General features: G+C 51.0%; 2 protein-coding genes across 3 annotated transcripts; one reads left to right on the top strand and one right to left on the bottom strand.

Moving 5' to 3' along the window:
• Positions 1 to 72: 72 nt before the first annotated feature.
• Positions 73 to 6310, top strand: AHSA1 (AHA1, activator of heat shock 90kDa protein ATPase homolog 1 (yeast)). 2 transcript variants are annotated; one of them, XM_010583769.1, is made up of 9 exons: positions 73 to 251; positions 600 to 790; positions 969 to 1051; positions 1732 to 1849; positions 3455 to 3543; positions 3872 to 4006; positions 4778 to 4879; positions 5406 to 5457; positions 5898 to 6310. In XM_010583769.1, the coding sequence occupies exons 1-9, from the start codon at positions 172 to 174 to the stop codon at positions 6068 to 6070; spliced, it is 1023 nt and encodes a 340-aa protein (XP_010582071.1). In that variant the 5' UTR covers positions 73 to 171; the 3' UTR covers positions 6071 to 6310. The 2 variants fall into 2 exon arrangements, with proteins under 2 accessions (XP_010582071.1, XP_010582072.1); XM_010583770.1 differs by having other exon boundaries at positions 1732 to 1795.
• Positions 6311 to 16330: 10020 nt separating this feature from the next.
• On the bottom strand, positions 16331 to 20188 carry ISM2 (isthmin 2). Its single transcript, XM_010584008.1, has 5 exons — positions 19814 to 20188; positions 18964 to 19318; positions 17967 to 18107; positions 17371 to 17448; positions 16331 to 16848 (listed from the first exon to the last, which is right to left on the bottom strand). The coding sequence occupies exons 1-5, from the start codon at positions 20186 to 20188 to the stop codon at positions 16331 to 16333; spliced, it is 1467 nt and encodes a 488-aa protein (XP_010582310.1).
• Positions 20189 to 23214: the final 3026 nt, after the last annotated feature.

The following is a 23214-nucleotide window of genomic DNA, read 5'->3' on the forward strand; positions in this document are numbered from 1 at the left end:
AGCGCCAGCTGGGGGCGGGGCGGCGGAACCAAGAAGCCAGGCCGCGCGCGACGCGGGGGAAGGGCGCCGGAAGGGACCGTGCCGGTGACGGAAGCCGGGAGGTGGCGCGGCGGCCGGCGGGTCTAGGAGTTTCCCCGGGGGGGCGGGGGGGTGGGGGCGGCGGCGGTCCCGATGGCCAAGTGGGGGGAGGGAGACCCGCGCTGGATCGTCGAGCAGCGGGCGGACGCCACCAACGTCAACAACTGGCACTGGTGAGCGGGGCGGCCCCGCGGGAGGGCCCCCCTGCCCCTGCCCCTGGGTGGAGGGAGGCCGCCCGGCCGGTGTCCCGGGGAAGGCCCTTCCCTCCTTCCCATACGTGGCTGTCGGTGCCGAGGTGGGGGTGTCCGGGCTGATGCCCGGGAAGGCCCCCCGCCTCCGTGTGCGTGGCGGGGTGCCCGAGCCGGTGTGCTGGGGGTGCCCGGGGAAGGGCCGCGTGTGTGTGTGTGTGTGTGTGTTGGAGCGGGGCAGGGAGGGAAGGGCTGGGGGAAGGCTAGATAGTCCCCGCGTGTGCTGGCGGCGTGGCCTGTCCCAGATTCTCACATCGCCCGGTTTTCTCGCAGGACGGAGCGGGATGCCTCCAACTGGTCCACAGAGCGGCTGAAAACTCTCCTGCTGCCTGTCAGGGTGGAGGGTGAGGAAGGGGCTTGTGAGGTGACAGAAGTGAGCAAACTGGATGGAGAGGCCTCCATTAACAACCGCAAAGGGAAGCTTATCTTCTTCTATGAGTGGGCTATCAAGCTGGCATGGACTGGTGAGTGATGTTCTCTCCTCCTGTTTCAAGGCCATATTCAATTATAAGATTAAGGATACTTATCTCATTTGGGAAGTAATAATAAAGGAAACTATTGTATTGTGATACTGTACAAAGTTTGCTTTTACAACAACCAGAGTAAGAAATGTTGATCTGAACAACGTAATTGTAATTGCAGGCACCTCAAAGACAGGAGTGAAATACAAAGGTTATGTGGAGATTCCTAATCTCTCAGATGAAAATGACGTTGATGAAGTCGAGGTAAGCATAGCTAAAGGCTAATACTGCTGGTTGTATGGCTGTTCTAATGGGAATCCTCATAGCATTAATAGTTCCTTCCATGTTACCTTTTTTAGAACATTTGTGTAGAACTCTTTTAGTGTTAGAGACTGCTTAAGTTAAGAGAATCATAGAATGGTTTGGCTTAGAAGGGACCTTAAAGATCATCTAGTTCCAAGCCCCCTGCCATGGGCAGGGACACCTTCCACTAGACCAGGTTGCTCAAAGCCCCATCCAACCTGTCCTTGAACAGTTCCAGGGATGGGGCATCCACAGCCTCTTGGGGCAACCTGTTCCAGTGCCTCACCACCCTCACAGTAAAGAATTTCTTCCTTATATCTAATCTAAATCTGCCCTCTTTCAGTTTAAAAGCGTTACCCCTCGTCCTGTCGCTACACTCCCTGATAAAGAGTCCCTCCCCATCATGTTGTATCTTTATCAAATTAATTCTTGTCTTCTAGATACAAGGGCTCTACAGCATATGAAGGTATTTAGGTATATATGTGCACTACTGTAGGCTGAGAGAGATGAAGTGAAAGATTAATAAAACTGTACTGCTGCTTGTGAAAGTTTAGCCAAAGTCTAACTGTGATGTTGAATTGAGTAATAAAAGGACCATGCAAGTATGGCTTTGTTAATCAACACTTGTCCTTCTTGTTTAGATCCATGTCAGCCTTGCTAAAGATGAGCCTGACACTAACTTGAAGACCCTGATGAAGCAAGAGGGTGCAAAAAAAATTAGAGATGCAATGAAAACTTACATCAGCACTCTGAAAACAGGTGTGTAACTGAGAGGGAGAGGTATTATGGAAACCCATATGGGGTAATGCTAAAGAAGGGATTGGGGTAACAAGAGGAGTGGTATTAGTTCCCCACTCCACCTCAACAGGAAGGAGTGAGAACAACAACAGTAACTTTTCTGTCTCTCTTGAAAATGGTTAGCATTTGGCAAGAAGCACTTCTGTCTCTAGACACTGTAGGATGGCCCAGAAAGATTGGTTTTGGTAATAACCCATAATAAACAGCACTTTTAAAATGTGTTTGGTATCCCAGTGACACAGAGAATCAGTCATTGCATGTGGCACAATCTGGCCTTTGGTTTGCTTGCTCCCTTGGAAGGTGGTGTCTTTTCTCTAGTTTGTTGGTTTTTCTCTTCTGCCACACCAGGAAAGGCATCTAGTGTTATTTGGATTTGAGAATAACTGACAACTGGAAATTGCTCTGCAGGTTTTGTTGGTGTCATTGAATAAGCTGTCTCAGCATCTGGATCAAAACTATTTTTTTATAAGATAAATCTGATTCCAACAATTGGAGTTAAATCAGTGTGCTTTGGTTGAGTTTGGCTTTGCTCTCTAGTACAGGGTGGGAATGCTACAGTTGCTTTTTATATCCATTGACTTATATTACACTACACACGCTAGATATTCAGGTTTTGCCAAGTACCAACCACCAGTGGTTGCTGTTTTTCAAGGATCAAATTTCTGTACCCTTGGGTTTTTTCAGGCGTTTTGGTGTTCAGGGTGGGAGATGCAGTCACCCAGTGGAAGATGAGAATGTTATTCAGGAAGAACTGTATGATCTTGTGGGCTGGAATAAATAAGAAAAGGTGGGAACTAAGTATTGCAGGATACAATATATATACACATGTAATAAAATGCCAGTTTGAACAGATGAAGAGGAAGGAGAAAGAGCAAACTTTTATAATTGGTAAAGGCAGAAGTGGTGGAGCTGGAGAAAAGTAAACATGATGCTGAAAGAGGCTGAAGCTTCTGGTGGAGCTATAAAAGTGCTAGTGCTGCTGGACAGGGCACTGGTGAGACCTCCCCTAGGTTTCTGTTTGTAGTGCTGGCATCTGGTGTCAAAAAAGACAAATGGAAGATGGAGTTAGAAGTAACTTTATTCTGTACTACAATGATACAAAAAGTGGAGAGCCAGTCTGATAAGAAATGGAAAAGCTTGGTTTGGTTTGTCTAGACCAGCAAGATAAAAGTATTTGAGATGTGATTGCTATTTATATTAGATGGTGGGAGACAAAAAAAGCTGCATAAAGTGTAGGGCTAATGTTAATATGAGGGCAACATGTGGAAGATAGTGATTGGTATGTCTAGGGTAGGAAGAGGAAGTAGCTTCCTAATTGTTAGTGTAGGCAGGTTCTGATACGGCCTTCAGTGGAGAGTAGAGGGCAAGAAGAATTAATTGCTTGTAAAAAGAGGTCTGGTTTTTTGGTTTGTTTGTTTGTTTTTTTTTAAAACTGTTTCAAGTCGTGGGTGCTAGCAAGAGCAGGGGAGAAACCAGGAAGCCCTTTTTGATTGTGTATTTCAAAGAACAGTTAAAAGGTTTACTTGATCTTTTATTAGTTTCATGGGTGCATTCCTGTCTTTCCAGAATTCACCCAGGGCATGATTTTGCCCACAGTGAATGGTGAACATATGGAGACAACACCTCAGGTGGCTCCTAAAGCAGAAGACCGCAAGGTAAATAAAACTGTGTAAACATGCTTTTGGATACGTGAAGAAAGGTACACAGTGTTAGATTCTGGGGCTTACAGGAGCAACCTATGCTGTTTGTGGGATATATATATTCAGGAATTGGCAATCTGTGGTGTAGGCCTGACTGCTTCAGTTTGCAGCACAGGATATTTCTTAATTCAAGCAGAGCAATAAATCTGGGTTTTACACTCAAATATGGCTATACCTAATTACATCTTTACTAAAAGCCTTTGTTTTTCCTCTTGGATGTGTTAACTACTTGTTGAGTTTTTTGTGAAGAAAGTACCTGTGTTTGTTTTGCTTGTTTTGTTAGATGGCTGCTAGCAGCAGTACTGCCACATCGCAGTCCAAATCGATAGGAGTCAAGATCCCTACGTGTAAGATCAACTTGAAGGACACCTTCTTAACATCTCCTGAGGAGCTGTACCGGGTATTCGTTACTCAGGAGGTAATGCCAGGCTTGTTCTGAGAATTGTTCTTTGCACATAGAAGGTTGTTCCTAAGAAGCTTTTTAAGGCATTCTCTAGGACACTCACAATCCACGAGAATGGAATAAGAAAACTAGTCTGCAGAACAGTTGCTTAAAGCTCGCGTGTGCATCTTTTCATACAGTTGACAAGAGAGGTTTAATGCCAGCTAGAAGCCAGTTCCAGACTGCTATCAGCACCTATCTGTAGGTGTATCCCTTACTGCATGTGGTCAGATCTCTTGGGATTTACAGTTTTGTGGTTTTTGGTTTTGTTTTGCTTTTTCCTTTTAAGGTTAGGTGGTACCAAAGCATACTTTGGGAATAGCTTCCCCTCTCCTGCGCACTATTACGTAGTTTAAGAGGAGAGGGCAGCATTGTATCATTATTTAAACATGGTCATAGTCTTTTGTTCCCCCTTTTAAAAAAAAGAAAAAGAAAAAAATACCACCTTTTCTTAGAACTGGGTTTCATTAAGGAATCAGCAAAGTAAATTAGTGTGGCTTACAGAACACTGCATAGAATATGAAAGCTAGGGTTTTTTTTTCCCTTGGCAGGCAGAATGCTACTGTAGTGGCTATAAGCTTGCTTTTCTGGCCAGGGCAGAGTTTCTGTCTCTTCTTGATGAAGACCTTACATTATTGACTTACCTCCTCTTCCAGAACTTTTGTAGCTGGGTGGGAGGGATTACGCAACAGGTTTGCAAGCAGATAATGTCAAATGATAGAGGTCGTCTCCTGAATTTTTTTTCAGATGGTCCAAGCTTTCACCCACGCGCAAGCCACCTTGGAGGCTGATAAAGGAGGCAAGTTTCAGTTGCTGGATGGCAGTGTCACAGGAGAGTTTGTTGACCTAGTAAGTATTAACTAGTGCAGGTGTATCTTGCTCAGGGGCAGCCTTTTTATTTTTGAGGTATCAATTCCGTAACTGCTTCAGTTAGCTAATTGTGGAGTTCTGCCTGGTGCCCAATAGTTACCTGTAATTGCTGTGGCTATTGTAAGGAATCCTTCAATATGGATTGATATATGGAACTTCAGTCTGGGGAGAAAATCTGGCTTCCAGTTATGCATCTGCACTGTCTTTGTGTGATTTTACTTAATTATTAGGGCTTAGAGGGGTAGTAACCGACCCTTTTCCTCTTTAGCCCTCCTGCCACTAAAGTCTTCTGGACAGGGACACTGTCTCAGCGTTTGGGGCTGTACTATGGCCTCCCTTCCTAGAAAAGGAGTGGAAAGAAAAGGACATTTAAAATCTCTTTCCCTCTGTGTATGCATTTCTCAAGGGGTCTCTGAGGCTTCAGATCAACACAATTCTAGTTGTTTTCTACTAGACTGCAGGATTTGCAAAAAATTACTACTTGGTCTTTCTCTCTCTTTTCAAGGTCCCTGAGAAGCAACTTGTTATGAAATGGAGATTTAAATCTTGGCCAGCTGGTAAGTAGTCCAAAAATGGACTATGGTATTACAGCCCTTGCCTGTGTTTGAAGAATTCCCATTTGCCACACTGCACTCTGGCTCGTGATCGGGGAGCACACGGCGTTCTGGGAGCTGCACCAGCCTTATCCCAGCTTCATATCCCACACAATCAGGTCAGAATCACCAGCCAGCCACTGCTTAGAGCAGTGGCCAGGGATTAAGGACCAATGAAGTAGCAGCTTGCTCAGCTGTGGCTGCAACTGCTTCGAACGCCATGAAGAGGGAGCCCTCTCCTCCCCTTTTCTGAGGAAGGCCTGCAGCTGTCATAAATAGATCCTCTGGGAAGGATCCTGAGGAGTCTTTTAAGTGGTGCCATGTGAGAGGAGGAGCAGAGCAGCTCCTTGGGGCAGCATATACTATACTACACACTGCTGACAGATTTGCTTTGGTTCCTCTAGGGCACTTTGCAACAATTACCTTGAACTTCACTGACAAAGGTGGCGAGACGGAGGTGTGCTTGGAAGGCAAGGGCATTCCTGCCAGCGAGGAGGAAAGAACAAAGCAAGGCTGGCAGCGCTACTACTTTGAGGGCATTAAACAGACATTTGGCTATGGCGCCCGCTTGTTTTAATACCAGTTGCTGGGAAGGCTCTGCCTGAAGACTCTGCCACGTGGACTGATACATTTCTCACCTGTCCCTTTCTAATCTTGGCCCTGCTGCTGAGTAAAGTGGGATAACAGGTGATGAGGAAGGCCATTGAGCAGCACCACTTTCAGTCCCTCACTGCTTTGTGCATGTCTCATGCTGCAGGGGATTCTCTTACATGTACATACTTCTATTGCTAAATAAACTTAACTTAAAAAAAAAAAACCACCATGGAACTTGTGTCCTCAGATCAGCTTGAGTTCAAAGGGTCTGTTGATAGGCTGAGGGAGGGATCTGTCTGAAAAAACACCGATCAGTGAGGAGTGCTGATCCCAATGTGATTTATTTCTCGCTTCTGGAGGAGTAGAGAGTATGAGTTTGATGCAGTTTTTAGTTTGAGCAGCTGCTCATTTTCTCTCTGCTTTTGATCTGCTGCTAGTAAATGTTTCAAACCCTTCCCATTTCTGAAGGGATCTGAGATCCTGTTCAAGCTATTCCTCTCCTCCCTTGCACATCCCCTTCTTCAACACAGTCCTTTCTTACGCTTACACTAGCCTCCTCTACAAGAATGCCAATCATTTAGTTACGTGATGTCCAAGACTTACCAGCAAACCACTGCAAGGGAAACTCCCACCTACAAAATGGTTCTAGCAGGTTGTGGGGCCCCGGGTCAGCTACCTCCAAGAGCTTCAGGCCAAAGCAAACTGTAGACTCTCAATGGGCGTGGGATTTATTCCTGTAAAATAAACAAGGTGCAGTACTTTTGGCTGACCCCACTTCAGCTGTTGCATTGACTGGTGAGGAAGGGAAACCACTTGCTTGTTCTCTCCTGCTAATACAGTTAGTGCCCTGAGATGTCTTCTAAAGCAATAAACTTGTTTATACGATGCGGGGAAATCTAGTTCTGGTCAGAAGTATCAATCTGCTTAACCTCAAGGGTGACTGAAGTGCTTGGTTTTCTCTTGTGTACTTTGTTTTCTGTTAGTGTTTTCTGCAGAGCACCTCTAGTAAGCTGGAAGTGAGTAATGTTACTGGGTGAGAATTACTGTTTGGGGGATATTTTTTTTTTTTTTTAAATCTGGATGGTGTGTTGTAGCCAACCCCTTCAGTAGAGGAGGCAGGAAAAAAAACTTTAGTGCCTGTTTAGAAAACCCCAAATGTAATTGTTTGAGTTGCCTTTTAAACTATGGAGAGCATTTCTAGCCTTTTCCACTCACTATTCCAAAGTGATTGATTATTCATGATAAGGTGTGTACAGACATCAAGAGTGTGGTATGCAACTAAGTTCTATGTTGTGTACTTATCCCTGTCCTGACCTGTGATGGCAAAGGAAGTTGTATGAAGTCTGGGCACATGTATGTATGGTCGGGCTTCCCTATGTCCTGCAGGGTTGTCTTCCTTAAAGCACCACCTGGCTGGGAAAGGGACCACAGGTATTTTGCCAGGATTCTTAGGCACAGATGAACTACTGCATGCATCTGGTAGGCTGCAGGAGTGTAATATGATGTAAGCACACGATGTCACTGTGCAGTGTGCATGTGTGGTTTTCTCTTTGGGAAATCCTGGCCAGAAACATGGGAAACCTTAAACAGCAGGGCTAGCAAGCGTGCTCACAGCCAAGGCAAGAGCTTTGGTAAGATGAGCAGAATGATTTGAAAACTGAGAAAATGAGCTCGTTCTAAGTTAACTGGAGACAAATTGGACAGCTGAATCACGGTGTCCTTGCCATGCTTCAGCAGCCGTGCGGGCAGCTGGCCACGCCGCGGCAGCAGTGCTTGCCTGCAGCGGGGCTCTGCTGGCACCGCTGAGCGAGGGCAGCAGAAGGCAGGCCCTGCTAATCACCTGCCACTGGAAGGTTAGGAAGTGGGACAGGAAGGCAGCTGAAGTGGAATTTTAATTGCCCTCCTTTCATCACAAACAGGGTTTACTTCGGGCATCCTGCTGCTACCCTAATAGGACACGCTTTGGCCTCAGCCGGCAACCCATATTCATGGGGCTCACGGATTCTGGGCTTTGCTTGGAGGCCGTTTGAGGGCTCTTCTTCCAGCAAAGCTGACTGCCTGAGTTATGTTGGTGCTGTCCCAGCTGGCTCCCTGCCCCTCAGGTTGGAAATCGCCATCCCCACAGCAGCAAAACAGGCTGTGTAGCCATGCCTCGGCTGCTGTTCACAACCGAACCTATTGGACTAACCCACCGGTGAAGGAAAGCTTGTGCTAAAAGGCCAGGCTGTGAGCTAGCACTTAGCCTGAGGCACAGAGTGTGTCAGGATATGCTAACTCTAACAGGGCACAGTGGTGGTAATGCCTTACACCGCTTCAGCCGTTTCATTTACTTGGTGAAAGCGATCTGAGCCTTAAGTCGCTGCATGCTAGTGAAGGTCTGTGTGCTACACCTGTACGCTCTCAGCAAAGAGACCCACTCCTTCAGCTACAGCTGATGTCTGGTGCAGCTATACAGATGCTAATGAGAAACCCCAGACTTTTTTGCTTTACTTGGAAGTGTCAGGAGAGCTGGACACAGTTGGCAGTCCTTCAGCTATTTGGGGGAGGGAGGGCTATATAAGATGAGGAAGAAAAGCAAGGTCCAGTGTGTACTGCTGCCCAAAGGCTCTTCAAGAATCTGAACTGACACAGGATAAGAGGGAAATTCTCGTGAATCAAAGAAAACAAAGGTTAAAACCCCAGAAAACAGAGATAGAAGTAAACAGTGAATTTTTCACAGTGATGAGAGGTCAGAGGTGGATGCTAACTGGCTATGCACTTATGAGGCACATGGAAAAGGTGAGTAAGGAGTAATCATCAAACAACAGAATATGGGCTCCCAGCCAAAGGGGTCTCTGAACACGCTTAGTGAATTCTGGGATTTCTTGCAGCTGGTGATATGGTACCACTAAAAGTTTACATTGATTCAGAACAGGAGTGGAAAAAATTCATGAAAGAATAAATCAACAAAGGGCTATTAAACAGAATGACCATCACATCTGGCTCAAGAATCCTCTTGGCCACCAGCTGCTGGCAACAAGGAAAGTACTTCAGGGAGACAGCGATACGTGCTTGTCCTTCTCTTTACTCTTCCTTCCTAGTCACCTGCTGTTGACTGCTGTCAGAGACTGGATGCAGGTTTAGGTGGACCTATGTAATGACTCACTTGGCCCTTTCTCATTGTTTTGTATTTATGTATGTGAAACTTGTATGGGAAGATCAGGCCACAAATCAAAGAGATTGAAAGCCCCTAGCCTAAGTAACAATTAAAACTGCTTTGAAACATCATCCCAACCCTACTGCAATGGCAAAATGGGAAGAACTTAATAAAATATTTTTTAAAAAAGCCAAAGTGAAAGTAGTTGGATGTTTCCAGCATGACAGGGCCTGACGCAGTTTACCTTAGAAGTCTTACTTGGGAAAGCGGAGCAATCTTTCAGAATTTGATGAGGAATGGGGCTGGGGAGAAGGAGGGAAGAAGAGAGAGAGGTAAGGGCCAAGAGAATTAGATCAACTCATGAAAAAAAATACTGAAAAATGCAGTCAGTAACTTGTAAATACCCAGCTAATCAGGTAAAAAGTAATGACCAGCACACCTATATCATGGTTACATCAAGCACAATTCATACCGAGTTAACCTAATGCCTTTCTCTGGCATAATATCTATGCTTTAGTAAGACTTTAGGCAATGCTTTATATGATATTTTTTTTTTATTAGTAAATAAGGGAAGGCCTAATAGAGCTGTAATGAATCTAGTGTGTTTCAGTATAGAAAGTAATATAATTGATTGACAACTTCAAAGTCCAAAATAATTTACATCACCACCAGTGCTGTAAAACTCCTAGAAGACAAGTTTAGGATTGAAAATTATCTTGACCAATTGGAAAAGTGATCCAAGAGAAAAAAAGGTATATTTGACCTCACTGAATTGCAGTTTTACACTGAAGCAGAAACCACCAGTAATGTGTATAAGAGGGGAAGCAACAGACTTGGCAGCACATCTGTAAAAGACATTTAAGCTGGGTGGGTTATGGTGAATTTTCAAATGAACATAAATTTAAAACATCATGGAAGAGAATAAAAGCTGCCTGGGCAGGCTGGTGTTTGTAGGTCTTGTGAAGAAATCTTTCTGTATAGCATTAAGAAAGTCCCAGATAAGACCCCATGGCTTCAATTTTGGACTCCACACTTCAAGAAAGACATGAATTACTTGGAGCGAGCCCAGTAGTGGGCAACGAGACCAGCCAGAGGGCTACAAGTATAGCTTCTAAGGAAAGCCTAAAATAATTGCATTTGTTTAGTCTAGAAAAGAGAAGATGGCAGACAAGGAGGGAAGTAAGGAGCGCAATGGTAAAATTGTGAAATACATGAGATGTAGGAGCAAATAAGGCAAGAATATGCTTTCTCTCTGTGACCACTGCAGGTAAGATGCAGTGGGCTTAAAATAAAGCAGGAAGGATTTAGATTGGCTGCTAGAAAAACATTTCTCCTGCAAGAACAGTAAAGCTGAGGGTTAGTGTGGCATCTCCATTACAGGAGAGCTTGAAGCCCAGGAGCGAGTGGCACCCATCGGTGAGGAATGATTTGCCTACGTCCCCATGGTGGGGCTATGTAGTTTCTCGAGACCCCATCTAAATGCATTTTCTGTGGTACATGCCCGTGTGTGAAGGCTGTGATGCCTAGTTGGGGGGGGTACTTTCTCCTGGCTCTTCAGAAACCTCAGGGCCGCCCTGCCAGCTGCTGCTCAGCTCCCACGGCACAGACAAGCCCAGCCAGCGACGCTGGCTGGCGGATGGGCTCTGCTGTGGCCCTGGGCCCGTGCACGATGGTCAAGCTGCGCAGAGCTGTGATCCCTGCTGCTGGGCTCCCATGCAGTGAGAGAAGAATAGCCGACATGCTTGCAAGGACCTGGAACAAAGCAGGGGCTGGGCCCCGCCAGCTGGGCTTCTCTCAGGCATTTCCAAGGGGCGGCTGGCTGCTGCATGGCAGGGAAGGAGGGTGAGACATTCCTTTCCCAACTGCAAATGTGTGGGTCCATCCTCTGCGGTGATGGAGAGAGTAAATCCCATCCTGTGGCCACGTCAGGCAGGGCTACCCCAGTGTGATTTCAGCAAAGCTCTGCATGGCATCAGTGAAGACGGAGCAGAGGACCGGCTCTGCCAGGTGCTGAGGACCAGCTGCGGGGAGATTCTCCACACTCAGGGCGAAGGCAAAGCCCAGGAGACCAGGTCTTACCACAAGCTCCTGTTTGCCCAGTGTTCACGATGCGGTCAGCAGGGCTACTGCTGAAAAACTGCAGCTAGTGTGATTTTTTTTTTTTTTTTTTTTTTTTTTTTTTTTTCTTCTACAGAGAAGTTGGTGGCTGTGTGTCACCAGCACATCCAGCCCGGAGGGCTGATGCAGCCACAGAGTGGGGTGGGTCCCTTTACAGACCAGGAACAGAGGTGCCTGAAAGGTTTCTTTTTTTTTCCCTCTTGAGAGCTTCAGTTTTAACTCAAGGTTCACAGACCATCACAACCACACTTTGCTCTTTCCTAGGCCAAGGCCAGGCCTTGCAGTTCAGGTCTGCTCCACAGGCTTTGGCCAAACTCTTCTCTGTCTTCTCCTCCCAAAGTGGCTCCTTCTGGGCCCAGCTGGGCTTTTTGTGTGCTTTCCAAGAAGCAGATTCTTGGAGCAGGAGCCCTGAAAAAAAGCAGACAGCTAATGGGATCTCTGTTGCTGTAAACATGTTTCTATGAAATCTCACGTGCATTCTTGAGAGATGGGCTGCACTCACCCTGCCTGTCCCCCAGGCAGCTGACCACGCACCCGTGCCTTCAAGGTGTCATTCAGTCAAAAGGTTTTTTGCACAGTTTGCTCCTGACTCATCTGGGGCCAAGAGGGGAGGCCAGCAGGGACAAGCACATGCTTACCGTTGTGCGTAGCAAAATCTGGGCACAGCTCCTTCTGCGTACAGACTAAACTCAGCTGCAAGTTGGATGCCAGGCAACTGGTACAGCTGAGTCGCATGAAGCTCCAGTCCAGGCTGGCAAACTAAGACAGCTCAACTGGTCAAGAAGTCTTGTGTTCAAAGCAGTGGGCAAAGGTGCAGCTTGAGACTCTGCTGCAGACTCACTCCATGATTTCAGGTGATATCTCCAGGTCTTGAGCACCTGCAGAATTAGGGAAGCAGTTCTTCCTGCTTCCATCTTCTGGGCGTGCGACTTCTCTAGCCCAGGAGTTTCGGAGCAGGGCTCAGCATCCAGCACAGCAAAGACCTTGTTGCAGAGGATAAAGGCATATTAGGCGTCTCATATACACAGTAGTAACTGCTGGCTGGCCCTCCAGGGAAAGAGTGATTTTCTCTGTGCTACTTTCCCTGCAGAGCAGAGCTCAGCCTGCTCCCCCTGGCTTGGGCTCCATGCAACAATATTTTTGATGTTGCAGAAGACCAATGGGAAGCTCAGAGCAGCCTTCACCAAGAGGAGCTGTCTGCTCCACCCAGGCAGTGGCCAGCAATGGTGCGAGGCAGCTGTGGAGCAGAGCCCCGTACTGGAGTAGCAGATAACCCTTGACAGATGAGCAGCCAGCACAAAGCAAAAGGAGCAAGAGAGAAGGAGGGAAAACGGCTGGAAAAAGAAAGAGCTTGGAAGTGGTCACGATTTATGCAGCAAATTAACAGCAACAAAAAGTTGTGATCCCTGGAAAGCTTTGCAAATCCCCCTGCTATCATTAGCTGTTGGCTCTGGAGGTGGTTTGCCAAACCAGTTTTCCAGCTGGGATGATGCTGGGCTTTTTTCCACCCTATCCCATACTCAATACCTGCTTAAAGCAGTGTGATGGTGTAAGGTTGGCCAGCACCCAGCTCTGGCTAGGCCAAGCATGGAATAAAACCTGGGGTCAGGGCTGAGGCACAGGCAATGCATTTTCTTCTCAGCACTGACCCTGATGGTCTTCTCATAGGAAGCTTCCTTCCCTGTGAGCAGCACTTCGCATATCTAATGTCTGTGGCAGCGGGCTCCGGACAGTCTTTGTTAGCCGTGATTCTTGCAGCCAGACACCATCAAATGCAAATACTAAGGGAAGGGAGCAAAGCCACCAGGGTCTTTGCAGTACAGCTGGGGCTGGGGACCCAAGACACGTAGCATTCTACATAGTGTCATCCCTTTCAACCAAGACAAATAGCAACATATGCTTCAGTCCCTACTGAATGACATCAGCAACACATACATACATAAAGTGCTTTATTGCAGCATCAGAATAAAGAAGTCTTCTCTATGAAATTTTGTAGATATAAAAGACATTTTATATATATTTTATATTAAAAACCACAATAAACTTAAGGAGTGGAAGCTTAGAGAATCATCACTTAAACAGCAGTGGGCTGGACAGAATCTTTGATGGGATATAAAAATAAATGCTTGCTTGATGTCTACTTTTCTCATGGTGCCCTGCAAAGCCTCCCAGTGCATAAGGTGCTTGTGTGAGGAACAACACTGCTTCTTGTTTCTCATGCTCCACTTCATGCCTGTATCATCCAAACCATAGAGGCAGCGAGGCAGAACAGCCACTTGGGTTTCAACAAGCTTTTGGGGGGGGGCGGTTCTCAATGCAAGAAATTTTTCTACTTGCCCTTGGATGAGAATTCTGTTTATTACAGAAATTATAGTTTCTTTTTGGGGCGTTAGACTGGTTGACGTACCTAGTATAAAGAGCAGGAGGGTGCAAATCCTGGGTAACAGTCCTTGTTACAAAAGCACTTCCCCATAAAGCAGCCAGTCTAACAAACAAATTGGCTGAGCTATTGAAAGTCTCCTTCAAGAAAGGCTGTTTGCAGAGGTCCTGCTTCCATGCATGGGTCTAATACTGGAGACTAGGCACATTTAATGGGAGGTTGTTTCAAAGAAGTCTGTGCACTAATGGTAAATAAGCTCCTCTGACAGTCTGCTGAAATTAATGATGATATATGATATGGGAGAGGAAATATGAATTTGCTCTACCAAATGACAGAAGATAACAAGCTCATTCTTTCATGGCCTTGGCTGCTCAATTTGTCTGCTTCCCATACAAATGCCTCCATGTCTGTTGCTGAGCCTCCCTGCACACATCCCAGGCTCCCAGAACCAAGCCACCAGATCACTGCCACCCAAACTTGACCACCTCTTTTTGACCTACCTCTTTACCAGAAACAAGTGAGCAAATGACCATTTGGGCTAGGGAACATGTAATGGTCATGAAAATTTACCAGGATCTGGTCTCCATCCATGCTTATTTGGTTGTGTCTTCCTTCTCACCCTTTACATAACACTGGTCATCTCAGACTGCATGCCTGTTGGGAAATTGATGGTGTCTACATAGTTTTGATAGCACCCATGACTGGAGTCTAGGGATACCAGTGTGGAATAGTAGTTAAATCAGAATAATTCAGTGATAACTTCATTAATACTTTTGTTTTACCAGCAATGAAGGCTTAGGTACTGATGACCAAGGATCCAATATTCTATCAGTAACCAAGGCAAAGGGATCAACATACACTCAACATATACAAGACACTCCCAGAAAGACTTCCCAAAGAGCTATCAGACCATGGATGTTCACTGGCCTTGGAGAAAGCTCCTGCAAGAAGGACAGACCTAGAACAGGACAGTCAACCACGGACCTCTGCATCCAGACAGATGCTTTTTTGTCCAACAGTGTCCTGCAGAAAAGCATGGAGTAGCCAACAGCCTTGGATGAAACCTCTAGTCTAGAAATGACTCCATTCTTCTTTACATGTGCTTGACTTGCTCTTTTATTTCCTCTGATGCATAAAATCTGCTAAATAAAACTGTGAACAGTTTCTGCCAGGTTTCACGACTGAACGTCCAGGGATAAAGGTGCTCAGCCTAGTTTCTCTGTGGGAAACTGGGGAGCTCCCAAAATATGCTGGGAGAAACTGCCATGGATCTATGAAAAGCTGAATAAAACCCAGGCAAGACCAAAGCACCAATGGAGACCATCATGATCCATGATCTGCAGACACCAGGTATTGACATTATTAGCACGTGTGTGTCTTCCTCCTTTGGAGCCACACTTGCTCACCTGGCCAGGCAGAGAGCCTGAGGAGTGCAGGGTGCGCCCACGACTCGCTTCCTCTGGGCTGCCTCTCGCTGGGGACTTGGGCAGATACAGCATGGAGCAGGGCCCAAGGCCAGCGGCAGACCAGAGAGGGGCAACGCTGGGTGCTCCCAGCAGCACCTGACTTGTTCCCGATCCCATGGAGAACTTGGCTCAGTGCTTTTTGCTCCTCTCCAGCAACGGCACGAGCAGCAGCCAAGCTGCCTCCTGCCCCCAGCAGGGCTGTGGGTGGGAAAAGCAGGACCTTCTGCTGAGCTGTGTCATGGGTACTCCCGAGCACTGAAACCCACTGCGGGGGCTGCCGGGGAGCTGAGGCCTGGAGGCAGGGGGGTGGTGGGACTTGCATGGGTGCTGCCACCCCGCTCCCCCAAGCACTGAGGCAGATGGGCTGAAATGCACACAGGTGGTGTCCCCCTCATGCTGACCTCCTCTGAGGTCCACCCATGTCTGGCTTTGGCACTCAGTGTTCCCTTTCACAGCCAAAACCACACTGGCAAGGTAATCTTGCCAAGGGAGCCCAGGTGAGCCAGTCTCCTCCTGCCCCACATACGTCCTGGACCCATGAAGCCCTGCTAAGCCTCTCCCTGCTCCTTCCCAACCGTGCATGCAAAAACCCGAGAAGAGGGGAGGCCCCACTCTACACATGGCTGGGACAGCCCTGCCCCTCCCTAGGAGGAGCCCCCCCCCCAGTTTCAGAAGTAGACCAGTGTGTGCCAGGTCAGGTGTACAGGCAAAAGCAGGCAGCTCTGCCTGCAGCAGGCCAGCTCCTCAGATGCGGCGTGAAGCCAGCAGGAGCTGAGGCCATTTCGCCCTGCAGACGCTCAGCTTTCAGGTTGCATTGAAAGATTGTAGAGAACAAAAGCAGACGGGAGCAGGCCCCTGTTCCCTTTATGCCTCCCATCCCCTGCGGCTCACCGCGCCAGCCCAGGCATCCCGGGGTTCGGGACCACACCGGGTGGCACGGCAGGGATGGCACCGCGATAACCTCCAGCGCCCTCGGAAACCCGAGGGGAGCCAAGGTGCCCTTCTGAAGGGACGAGACGGATGGCGCATCCTCCCCGCTCTGCCCGGTGCCAGCGAGAAGCCCATGAGCAGGGCCGGGGCTTTGCCAGGCTGGGCCAGGGTGGGAGCCGGCGGTGGCCGTGGCTCCTGTGAGCACGGCTGCGGCTAGTACTCCTTGGCCTCCTGCAGCTGGGAGAGGTACTCCTCCTCGGCGGGGTTGTCAGCACACCGTCGCCCGTTATTGGGGGGCCGGACGGCGTGGTAGCGGCTCCAGTCGCCCTTGCAGAGGATCCAGGGCAGCATGTCCACCTTGTAGTGCAGCTCCGGGGAGAACTCGGTGCTGATGAGGTTGGGGACGCCGGCCCCCTTGCCGCGGGTGATGAGGCGGGTGTGCTCGTCGTAGCAACAGTGCTGGGCAGCCAGGGTGGTGCTGTCGAGGGAGAGCATGGAGCGCAGGCAGAAGCGCGCCGTCGGCTTGTAGATGTCCAGGCGCTCCTTGGGGCCGCTGGCGTCCCGCCATCGGAAGCTCTTGCCCTGCTGCTCATCCCGCAGGTTGACAGCGCTGTAGACGGCCTCCAGCGGGTAGGAGCAGGGGCAGCTGGGCAGGTCCGTCAGCACCTTGCTCAGGTACTTGGTGAGGAAGTCGCTCTTGCAGTTCAGCCACTTCTCACAGCTGTCCACCTCTGGGGGAGGAGGGCACCGAAAGGGTGAGGGCATGCGCAGCCTGCACCCCACTTTACCCAGCTGCCTTTTGCCTGCAGCCTCGCCAGCACCACCAGCGGAGCCTGCAACCGCCAGGCAGGAGCAGCCAGGCTCCTGGGATGAGCTGGAGCCAGGCTCCATCCCCGAAGCAGTACAGAGGGAAGGGGTTTCATGCTGGGGCAGAGCTGCCCTTGCAGGGGCTCTGCCTGGGGCCCCCCATCACTACAGGGGCCGGGCTGGCAGCATCCCCCCATGGGAGAGGGCACGCGGCAGGCTGGCCTCAGCCACTGCACTGCAAAGCAGGACAGTGGTGTACCAGGCCTGTGGGAGGAACTGGGTTTCCCAGCATGACTGCCAAAGCCTGCACGTGGCAGTGGTTTGGGTGACTTAGGTGTGGACACTAGATGCGGGAGCCCTCGGCAGAGCCCTCCCCACCAGCCAGCTACACCTCCCGTGGGGTCTGGCACCGAAGCCCCCAGTGCAAGGCAGAAGCAGAGGCTGACCTGAGTTGAACAGCTCTGTGGTGTTGTCACTTTTGAAAGGCGTCTCCTCTGTGGGGAAGACCATTTCCCCCTCTGCTCCTTGAGAGGGGAGAAAAAAACCCACAGAGCCAGGTTGAACACTAGAAAGAGTGGTGGGCTTTTTTCCTCTGTAAGGGCACCAGACACCATTCCTCTTCCACCCCCTCTCCCACCACTGCTTTGGCAACACAGCCTTGTGCCTGGAAGGAAGGGCCAGCAGCAAGACACACAGGACAGACCCGCCCAAGGCTGTGGCTCATGCAAATCCCAGTGGATGGAGCTGGGTCTCAATGTGCCTCAGGAGAGGATTTCAAGCTCCCAGTGTAAGAGAGGTGCAAGGAGTTGCCCACCAAGCTGGACACCAGCTCTACCACTCTTGGGCACCATGTAACTGCCTGGGGAGCCATGAAGCCCCATCAGAGCTTCTTCAGAGAAACAAAGCCCTGTGGTCATTAGCCCAGATCACATTAAACATAACTAGTTCTTGAAGCATGAGCAATGCCCAGCCTGCAGCGTTGGGAGACCAGCCCACACCAGGGTCGGACAGTGCCCAAGCACTGGTATGGCTGAGGGCTCACCAGGGCAGCGTGGCAGGTCGCAGGTCCTCGACTCTGTCGCTGTGCAGGCGTAGCCACAGGACCGGGTCCTCTTCTGGTTCCCACTGCCACAGCTGATGCTGCAAGGGGACCACGGGCTCCACTCCTCCTCATCTTCATAGTCTGTGCATGGCAGGGGAGAGGTAGAGAATGGTGGACCTCAGCAAAGCCTCAGCAGGAGGGAAGCCAGCAGCCACCCAGGACCTCCCACAGCTCTGGTCTGTCCCTCGGATGTACTTTATAGGGATGCAGGGCCGGTGCTGCCCGGGGCACATGGAGGTGCCCAGCCATGTGATGCCAAGCTGGCCAACCCTGTCCTCACTTGCAAGCCCAGGGAAGCCGTCTCCAAGCAAAGGCTCTCGTTCTCACAGCTTTGCTCATGGTTGTACCAACCCAGACAGGCATCGCTGCCCATCCCCATCCTCACCAAACCTGCCCAGTGCACTGGCCGTGATGCTGAAGTATCATGTGTTAGCAAAGGATGACTGGTTTTGGGCTCATGGCCGGGAAGCTGCAGGAGGGAGCTGCTGTGGTGCCCTGGCCCGTCCGCCCACCAGCACCTGCCGTCTAACCCTCTGCAGCTCCTCTCCTGGGGAGCACCCAGATCTGTGGCAAAGGCTTCCGGCACTGGTGCCGCTGCAGGGACCTGCATTAATGGCAGCAGCACTTGCCATTAAACATTTACACCCTATTTCTCCTCTGAGCATGTCTTCACTAGAGTCCACGCTCCAGTCTGATTACATGCAAGGGCAATTCCCGCTGAGACGCTGGCATGTCTGACTGCTGGCAGCACCAACTGGGTGCTAGCCTTGCTCCTTGGCATGCTTGCTTATTTTTTAAGTACGAGCTGCGCACCAGTGTGCTGTGATCCCTGGTGCAGGGCTGCTCCCTCTGCAGTGAGACAGGGCTGTGGGTCAGGCAGGGGAGGGGAGGGCCGTGCCAGTCTGCGGGGCAGCTGCACACGCCCAGGAGGACTTACCATAATTATATTTTTCCTTAAAGATCCAATTCTTCTGCCCAGGCCACTGCTGGTCCCAGTCACCACCCACCCCACTGAGCATGGACTCCTCCTCCTCATACTCTGCTGTGTAATCTTCCTCCTCCTCCTCCTCTTCCTCCTCCCTGTCCCCTACATCCAAGTTGTCATCCTCTTCCTCCTCCGCATCCTCCTCCTCCTCCTCCTCAGTGGGGTTGGTGTATTCCCAGAAGAGGGGCCAGAAGAGGTCCTTGTGGGACAACCACTCAGAGGATGTCAGGGACCAGTCATTGCTTGTCTCCTTCAACAAGTCCATCTCCATCTCAGCCTGAGGATCATCCACCACTTCAATGGTCACCTGGAGGCCAGATATGAGGCAGGGCAGTGAGCTGGGGCACAGCCCTGGGACAGACCTACCAGCCCATGCCTCTGCCCAAGAGGCCAGAGATGCTTTGGGCTGCAGGACCAGGCCATGAGCGCAAAAGGTCTCGCCTTATCCAGAGGGACTGAAACCAGGACACAGGGGCAGAGTCGGAGGCACAGGGGGGCTGGTGGTCACCCACAGGGACCAACACCACCCTCGGAAATTGAGAGGTCACCCTCATAGGAGTGTTTGCTCATGCTCTACGGAGAGGGGCTGTGGGGGGCAGGGAAAGGGCCATGAGCAAGTTCCCCTGGCAAGGAGCCTGTCTGTGCCAGTTATGTGCATCTGGTAGTTACCAAGAAGATCGATGGCAGCAGCCACACGGACCCCACTCACGAGATCTTTCCTCTTAGGGAATCAAATGAGGCTGGGGAGCACATGCAGCACTCGCCCACATCCCCCTGCGGCCTGCCCAGACCTGCTTCCCACCTGGATGTTGGGGTTCTGGGCACTCAGGTCCACGTTGGCCAGCCCTGGCAAGCTCTGCAGGTCCAGCACGAAGGGCAGGCTCTCCTCCCGGCCAGCACCGCCGGGCTGGGGCACTGCTGGGATCCTGGCAGCCGGCTGAGCCACCCCACGGCGCCTGTGCCGCCGCGGGCCAGCCTGCCCGCTCCGCCTCAGCCCCCGCGCCTTGCCGGATGGCGGCAGCTCCTCGTTCCCCGCCGAACGGGAGTCGGATGAGGCAGAGACCTGGAGAGGGAAGAGGTGGTGAGGACATCTCCTGAAGGTGGCTGTGTGGGGAGCAAACCACTGCCCAGTAAAGGAGAGTCTGGTCTCCTCCACCAAAAGGTTCTTCCACCCCATCTTATTGCAGGATCAAGGCAGTAATTAACATGTTAATTAATCAAGTTAATACCCAGTGTCCTCTGCTGTGCCAGGGCTTGGCCCCACTGCACCTGAACAACCTACAGGTAGACTCAGGCTGGTGCTTCCCATCCCCATGACCACTCTCTCTGCACCCCTCTGCTGTCCCACTGCCCATCTTGCCTGGCTTTCCACTTCTCACTCTCCCTTTTTGGCCATTGCTTGGTCCCTGGAGACGGGTAACGGCAAGGGCTGTTTCTGCTCACAGTTACCAGAGCTCACGTTTAATAATTTTATATGTTTATATTAAAAGTTTATAACAAGGGCTTTATGACAAAGGGGAAAACCTCACCTAAATAAGTTGTTCTTTGGTGTAGGTATTAGGGCAGGTGACTTCAAGCAACACAGGTTTAACTGAGATTTCGGATGCTGCCCAAAGGCTACCACAAGGAGGGAAAGAAACTGCTGGTAGATATAACCCAGCTACCTTTATCTCCCTGGGAAAGGGAAGATGCCCAGCCGAATAGGACAACAAAACTTACTTGCCAGCGCTGCCAATGGCTCTAACCATGGCTGCTGCTGCGGTGGCACGTGGCGCTTTGGGGCCAGCCCTGCCCAGGAGGTGCAGGGGGAGCAGGCAGGGACCCTTGCCAGGGCAGCAGTGCCAGCCAGCCGGCAATGCGGGGAGGCGGCCAACGAACCCTGCCAAATGGCTGGGCTCACGCCGAATTCCCACGTTCCTCGTCCCCGCACTCCGCGCGCTGGCATGAAAGAGTGCGAGTCAAGGGCCAGCAGGCTCCAGTGCGCCCGAGAAACCGGAGATGGGAACAACTGGCAAAGCCCCCCCGCAGCATGGGCTGTCCCTGGGAAGGTCTGCAGAGCCCTGCAGCTCGAGGCTGGGAGCAGAGGTGCCCAAACCCCCAGCATCTCCGCCAGCGGCTGCCTATTTCTGGCTGCCCAGCTGAAACCCCCTTTTGTTCCCAAGCTCTCGCCCTTCACGCCAGCCCGGCCAAGAGCCGTGGGATTAACGAAGAGAGCGGCATGCCCCCTCCCTACAGAGGGATGCAGAGAGGCATTTCTACCTGCAATTAGAGCCAGATGGTTCAGGGAAGGACTCCCCTCCCTTTCATCCTGATCACTGGAGCACTTCAAAGGCAGCTGGAGCCTGGCCAGGCTCTCATGAGCGCACACAGCCTGTCCCCAGCCCTGTGCCCGCACATCAAAGCCCTCGACCCCCCAGTCCCTGGGGGAGGGAAAAGAGCAGCAGGGACGCTGCTGGTCCCTTGGCTGCTGCCCAGAGCGGGCTGGACGAGGGGAAAGGCTGGTGACAGACTTCACCGGATGGGCCCAGAGGAGAGAGGGCTGCGGGGAGGAGGGAGCCTGTGCTGCTTGGCGAGGTGTGTTTGGGGCTTACCCCTCTCCCTGGCCAGGAGGGCTCCTGTGACACTGCTGGCAGCAAACATGGGCACAGACAGACCCCTCTGCCTGCACCTTCCCCACCCAGCTCCCTCTGCCCTCATCCAAAACCGCAATGGTTTTGGGAAGGACCCATGGGAAGGATGCCCAGAGCTCTGCTCCAGCCTGTCTCCCGGTGTCTCAGCCCCTTGCCAGGTCTCCTCTTGTGCCCAGAGACTCCCTGGGAGGCAGCAAGGAGGAGTCCAGGTGGAGCAGAAACAGCAAGGGGGGGCTGAGCAGGCAAACCTGGCCATGGCCCCATGCTGGCCACATGATACCACCTGCCGGTGCTGGGTTTGCTGCCAGCTGCGCGTGCCCAGCGCAACCCCTGCACAAGGGGCTGCCAACAGCCCTGCGAGGCTGGCGCTCCTCCCTAATTTGCAATGAGCTTTTCAGGGCTGGGTAAGCTCATTTCACAGACGACCCAAATTTAATACACATGGAAAGCAAGGTCTCCTCTAGCAACAAGATCCAAGCTCACCCAAGGACATCAGAGCAAGTGAGCCAGGAACAGACTCCAAGTCTCCAAACTTACACTCAGTGCCTAATTCAGATTTTACGCCCAAACAAGCTCAAGAAATTCAGAGTACTGTTCCCACAGGGAAAATGTAAAACTGCCCCAGGGGAACTGGCTGTGGGAGTGTCACTCTGTTCGCCCTGAGCTCCCTCGGCTCCTAAATCCTCCGGAGGCACAAAGACCCTGGGGGTGTCTGCCCTGGATGGCCCAGGGTCCTTCAGCAACGGTCACTGCGCTCTACCACCCAACCCTTCCCTCCTGCTAATGTCTGCATCACTCCAAGGCTTTGCTGGGTCAAAATTTCTCCCTGCATCAAAAGATGTCCCTCCTGAGCAAGGTCCTGCTCACTGCCCTGCCCCAGCCAATCAAGCCATGGATTTTAGCAAGGTCTTATGAGGCCCAGTGTTCTCTCCAGGTCAGAGCATCCATGGCACCATGATCCTGACGGGCAGATGTGTCTTCTCCGTGTCACCAAGGGGCTCCTGCCAGCCACACAGGCAGCTGCCCTCAAGGATCGCACTCCTGCCACGTGACACACACCCTCTCCTCTGCCCTGCCTAGAGAACAGCTGGATAAAGCCATCAAGCCGGGAGCTAAGCCACTGCAGTGCATCAGCTAGGGGAAGAGAAGAGCTGGCCTGCGCAGAGTGAAAACTCTACTCCCCCGCTCTCCACGGAGCGCAGGAGAAAAAGGCTGCAAACCGTCACAGAGCTCGTTGTCAGCAGCTCCCTTCTCCTGCTGCTGCCAGGGAAGGACACTTGCCACCACACCGCAGAAGCAGAGCGCGCAGTGCCGGGAAGCCATCAATATCTCACAGCCGAGCTCCAGCCTTTTCCTGTGACCAGACAGCACCAAAGGAAAAAGCCAAAGGGGAAATTGCTGCAGCTCCTCCTGCATACACTTGGGATATCCTGCCTCGCTGGGAATAAGGGCTTCCAGGGCAGGAACCCGAGGGAAACTCTGGGACAGCACTTGGGAAAAAGCATGCACTTTTCATTTGTGAAGACCATGTTTAGACTGAAGGCTATAAGCGGGATCACACCCACCTCCCTAC

The sequence above is a fragment of the Haliaeetus leucocephalus genome, unplaced genomic scaffold (assembly GCF_000737465.1).
Source record: "Haliaeetus leucocephalus isolate CR32 unplaced genomic scaffold, Haliaeetus_leucocephalus-4.0 Scaffold932, whole genome shotgun sequence".
NCBI classification, from domain to species: domain Eukaryota; kingdom Metazoa; phylum Chordata; class Aves; order Accipitriformes; family Accipitridae; genus Haliaeetus; species Haliaeetus leucocephalus.

What these genes read in the sequence shown, in the direction of transcription:
- AHSA1 (XM_010583769.1), top strand. Translation starts at nt 172, where the DNA reads ATGGCCAAGTGGGGGGAGGGAGACCCGCGCTGGATCGTCGAGCAGCGG. An exon ending in ATGACGTTGATGAAGTCGAG is followed by an intron (nt 1,052 to 1,731) that starts GTAAGCATAGCT and finishes CTTCTTGTTTAG; the next exon opens with ATCCATGTCAGCCTTGCTAA. An exon ending in CATCAGCACTCTGAAAACAG is followed by an intron (nt 1,850 to 3,454) that starts GTGTGTAACTGA and finishes CTGTCTTTCCAG; the next exon opens with AATTCACCCAGGGCATGATT.
- ISM2 (XM_010584008.1), bottom strand. Translation starts at nt 20,188, where the DNA reads ATGGGGTGGAAGAACCTTTTGGTGGAGGAGACCAGACTCTCCTTTACT. An exon ending in CCCAGAACCCCAACATCCAG is followed by an intron (nt 19,319 to 19,813) that starts GTGGGAAGCAGG and finishes TCTGGCCTCCAG; the next exon opens with GTGACCATTGAAGTGGTGGA. An exon ending in TAAGGAAAAATATAATTATG is followed by an intron (nt 18,108 to 18,963) that starts GTAAGTCCTCCT and finishes TGCCATGCACAG; the next exon opens with ACTATGAAGATGAGGAGGAG.